At 47.5% G+C, this 5,033-nt stretch overlaps 1 protein-coding gene and 1 pseudogene across 5 annotated transcripts in view; both read right to left on the bottom strand.

The window, feature by feature from the left end:
* Positions 1-581: 581 nt before the first annotated feature.
* On the bottom strand, positions 582-680 carry LOC111823707 (annotated as a pseudogene).
* A 3,606-nt stretch (positions 681-4,286) lies between these two features.
* CERS4 (ceramide synthase 4) overlaps positions 4,287-5,033 on the bottom strand; it is a 27,272-nt gene continuing 26,525 nt past the window's right edge. For 2 of the 5 annotated variants that reach the window (XM_023746099.1, XM_023746100.1), the window contains exon 11: positions 4,287-4,730. In XM_023746099.1, coding sequence (XP_023601867.1) covers positions 4,298-4,730 — 433 coding nt within the window. In that variant the 3' untranslated portion in view covers positions 4,287-4,297. Of the gene's footprint in view, positions 4,731-4,809; positions 4,967-5,033 lie in introns of all 5 variants that reach the window. The other 3 variants (XM_006105008.3, XR_001345839.2, XM_023746101.1) reach the window with 3 other exon arrangements.

Consider the following 5,033-nt stretch of genomic DNA (forward strand, 5'->3'; position numbering starts at 1 on the left):
GCCCCTCGCCTCCCCGGGACACCAGGACCTCCCGTCCCCCAGTGCCGGCGAGCAGCCGCGTGTCAGAGCTTCCCTCGCTCTCCGACCACTGCAAGGCCGTGGCCGCCTCTCCCTGTGGGATCTGGGGCCTCAGAGACCCGCCCCGAGCAAGCCCAGAGGATTTGAGGGTTCGTAAAAAACCGAGAATCCATTTGCAGCCCGCGTGGCGTGTGACTGCGTACCTCTGGTTTTGGTGCCTCCGTAGCTCCCACTCAGTCTCACTGCGCTTCTTTCTTTTCCTCCAGTTGTAGATCTCCCACTGGGCCAACTTCCCCATGGTTCTGAGTGGCGGTTGTTTACTTCATAGTTGATAGTTTCAGTGATGCTGTGAGAGAGCAGCACACACAGGTCCGCTCCCTACGCCGCCATCTTGGTTCTCCTTCCTTCCTTTTTAAGACTGAATAATTCCATTGTATTTAACTATTCTTAAAATTTCATTCCTGTAACTTGCCTGTTCATATCCCGTTTGTCCCTTTACTTTCGGTTGGCTCTTTTTCTTGCTGATATTTGGGAGGGTTTTGTTTGTTTGTTTTTTGTTTTGTTTTTTAATGGAATGCTTTGCAAATTTGCGTGTTATCCTTTTGCAGGGACCACACCAATCTTCTCTGTATTCCAATTTTAGTAGGTGTTGCCAAAGCGAGTATGGGAGTTCTTTCTTAAGGCTCACTCCCAAAAATCTCCCTACCCATTAAACAGTTATTCCATGTAGTAGTATGTGGTGCTTTTGTGTTGTTGTTTTTTTTTTTTTAATAGAGAGGGAGAGAAAGAAAGGAGAGAGAGAGAGAGAGAGAGAGAGAGAGAGAGAGAGAGAGAGAGAATCATTTCCTTCCATAGGCACCCTGACCTGGGATCCAACCTTAAAACTTTAGGTGTATGGGATGACATTCCAACCAACCGAGCCACTAGGCCAGGGCTGTGTTTCTTTTTTATGGCTGAATAATATTCCATTGTGTGGATGGACCACCATCTGTCCATTCACCTGTTGATGGACCTTGGGGTCGTTTCCATCCTTTGGCTAGTATGAATGGTACTGCTGTGAACATTCATGCAAAATATTTTGAGTCCCTGTTTTCAACGGAGTCATATGTAGCTATTTAACTTTTTGAGGAGCTGCCAAATTGTGTTCCAGTGTTAACCATCTTATGTTTCCAGCAATGTATGAGGTTGTTCCAGTTTTTCCACATCTTCACCAACACTGGTTATTTTATTTTTTGCCACATCCATCCTTATGGATGGGAAGTGGTATCTTGTGGTTTTGATTTACATTGAACATCATTTGATTTGTTGGACATCTTTTTATGTGCTTGTTAACTATTTGTATATCTTCTTTGGAGAAATGTCAAGTCCTTTGCCTATCCTTTTTGTTGTTCTTGAACTGTAAGAGTTCTTTACATATTCTGGATACTAGGCCTTTTTCAGATATATGGCTTGCAAATACTTTCTCCCGGGTTGCATGTTGTCTTCTTGCCTATCGCCTTTAAAATACTTTTTAAAAATTAAATTTATTGGGGTTTAATTGGTTAATACAACTGTATAGGTTTCAAGTGTATAATTCTCTGATACAGCATCTGTATATTGCATTATGTCCACCACCCAAAGTCAAGTCTCCTACCATCCGCTCATCCCTCTTTCCTTCTGGTAACCACCATACTGTTGTGTCTATGAGTTTTATCTTATTAGTTCATTTGATGCTTTCAGTTTTATTTTTTAAATATATATATATATTTATTTCAGAGAGGAAGGGAGAGAAACATCAATGATGATAATCACTGATTTGCTGCCTCCTGCACGCCCCCTACTGGGGATCGAGTCCACAACCCAGGCATGTGCCCTTGACCAGAACCGAACCCAGGACTCTTCAGCCCACAGGCTGACGCTCTATCCACTGAGCCAAACCAGCTAGGGCAGATGCTTTCAGTTTAAGATCCCACATGAGTGAAGTCTGCATATCCCTTTCAAATTGTATTTATTAATAATATATCTGTCACCACACCTCACAACTTCAAAAACTAGAAGTGACAGTACTTTATATCTACCTGAATCCCATTCCCCTGCTTCCCCAGGTCAAAGGTAACGTATCAGTCTTCTGAATTTTCTGTCTATATTTTGCTTACTAAATAAACGCAGTAGTGTCTCCCTAGCCACGCTTTCTGAGGTCTGTTACCTGTAGTCAACTGCTGTACAAAAATATTAAATGGAAAACTCCAGAAATAAACAAAACATAGTATACAGGGTATTTCCCCAAAATGTATACACACTAACAGCTGATAGCTCAATTTTGAAAATGAAATGCATTTTAATAAACACAATTTTAATAATTATTCGAAGTGTATATGTTTTGGGGGAACACCACAAACATAGGATTTGGTACAATCTGTGGCTTCAGGCCATCTGCTGAGGATCTTGTATAAGGGGGGACTACTGTAGTTCTACTAGACAGAAATTTATGCCTAAACAATACATCATTTTGAGATGCTCTGAACTTTATAAAATTGTCAACAATTTTACATGATGGTTTTCCAAAAGATTGTACCAGTTTACACTGTCCCCAGTAATATCTGATTCTTATTGATCTCACTTGCTTTGTCCAACGTATTTATTTTTGCCGATTGAATGGGTCTAAAATGGTATCTGTCTTGTTTGGCATTATCCTGATTATGAATGAGACTGAGTGTGTCTTCATGTGTTTATTGGTCATAAATGTCTTCTCTTCTGTAAGCGTGCATTGTCTTTTTTCCTATTTTCTCTTTAGGTTTCTCCTTTCTTTATTGACTTGTAGGCATACTAGGGAGCTCTAGGTGTCTCTTTAGAGATAAAGATGAAATGCCCCTGTCCTGCCAGGGAAAGCCCAGGTTCCCCTCAACGGCATGTGCCACAGCAGCTCCCTTTCCCTGCAAACATCACCACCAGAGGGCGCTGTCACCGTCACTTTTGCCAGGATAGCTGGTGAGAAACAATTTGTCCTTTTCATTTGCACTTAAAAAAAAATGTTGAGCATCTTTTTTATTTGCTTCAAGGCCAAAATGCACCTTTCCCCTGAGTAACCTGTTCATCTTCCCATGGCTCCCTCCTCTGAGGATCTGCTTTTCTCTCTCAATATTTACTGTAACATTCCTATTTGATAACCCTTTTATACTCCATTTTTTCCCTCTTTGCCATTTCTCAATCCCCCCCCCCCCCCCAAGGTCCTTCCACCTCACAAATCTTTCTGACACTTCATTCATCCTCTGAGCTCCCGGTCAGCTGTCTCTGCTGTCAGCCCACTCTCTCCAGGGCCTCTTTCCCTCCCATTACCCCAATGTCCCTTGTTCCCATACTACCTGCCCCTCTCCTCTCTCTCTGTTCTTCCCCCTCCCATCTTTCTAGCCCCTCTTTCCAGCATCTTAAACACCCTTTCTCTTAAATCTCTTTCCTCTCCCTCCACCCTCATCTCTGTCAGTGGAGACAAAGCAGAGACCTTCCTCCTCTGCCATGTCTGTCCCCACTCCATTCTCTCCTGGTTTGCACAGACCTGCATGCCTTCTCTCTTCTGCCTTCCCACTCCTGTCCCTCTTCCACGGCCACCTCTCCTAGCCATTTCTTCTCTCGGATCTGTTCCTGTTTGCTTCCCCTCTCAATGACTTGTCCTCCATCTCTGACCCATGTCCTCTCCCCCTTGTCCCCACGCAGTGCCCTCCTCTGCCATTTCCTACTTTCGTTTCTACCACTCTTCCCTTCTGTTCTCCTCCTGAGGGCAGCATGTTCTGGTCCTGCATGGGGCCGGGCTGGCTATGATTTCGGGGTGTGGGACAGCCTGCCTCAGCTGGGGAAGAGGGGGCACCTTCCTGCAGGGCTCTGGAAGAGAAAGTGACCTCACCCAGGTTAACCCTGGGGAAGCCCATGGGAAGCCCCACTCACGGGCCCTATTTTCCTGTCTCCAAGGAGGCCCAGAGGACCATGAGGGTGGGGTTCTGCCAGCACTGAGCAAGAGCTGCAAGGATAGATATGAACCTCCCCTTCGCCCTTTTGCTTGGCCTCTGACCTCTGTGACCTCCAGCTGTAAGCTGGGTGAGCAGCTAGCTGAAGGCTGCTCTGGGTGGCTGGAGGTGGCTTACGCTCACGAGCTGCTTGTTGTCTGGGTCTCGTGGGACTGGGCGTGTGTCTTGAGGTGGCAGTGCGTGTCCTGTCAGTGGGGTATGTAAACAGAGTCCTGGCTTCCTCAGGCCTTTGAGGAGCTGTGACAGGGACACAAACTCTGAGGCAGAGAATTTGGCTCTGTTCAAGTTTTATTGTACCCCTTACTGCCTGGGGATGGCTCTGGTGGGCTGCAGCACCCTGCTGCTGCCCACCCCCAGCTCTGTCTAGTGGCCTGAGGGGAGGCGGGAGGGGAGGCAGAAGAAAGGGGCTGGAGACAGATCATCAGCCCTCCTCCCACCCTGGGGTGGGGCCCTCTCTGTCTCCACAGAGCTGGCCCAAAGGCCACCAGTCCAGGCGCCCACAAATCCAAGGCACTGGGGCAGCCCTCACAGCCAATCCTCAGCCAGCTATGAGGCCAACATGTGCCCATTGGCCAGCCGCCCAGCTGCCCGGCTCCGAGGGCCATCAGTGGGGACTGCCTGGGGGCCTTGAGCTGCTCCATTCTTGAGCTGCGGATGCTCCTCCCCTTCGCTGGAGGCCGACTCCTCCACATCACTGCGAATGTCCTTCTCCATCTAGGGAACAAGGAGTGGGCACAAGGCTCAGCTGGGGCTCCAGGGTGGCATACAGGAGCCCACCCTTGCTCGGCCCTACCTGGCCTTTCTTTATGAAGTTGTGGATCATACGAAGGATGAGGCAAGACCAGAACACATGCAGCAGCTGCAGTATCACCAGAAGCGAGTTGAAGAAGTAATAGCCGAAGAAGGGGCTCGAGTTGGCAATGGACTCGTAGTATGTGGTATAGAGGATCCTGGGGCAGGCAGGTAGGCAGGCAGGAGGGAGAAGCTCTAACTTGTGTGGCAGGAGGGAGAAGCTCT

This window comes from Myotis lucifugus, unplaced genomic scaffold (genome assembly GCF_000147115.1).
Source record: "Myotis lucifugus unplaced genomic scaffold, Myoluc2.0 scaffold_628, whole genome shotgun sequence".
NCBI classification, from domain to species: domain Eukaryota; kingdom Metazoa; phylum Chordata; class Mammalia; order Chiroptera; family Vespertilionidae; genus Myotis; species Myotis lucifugus.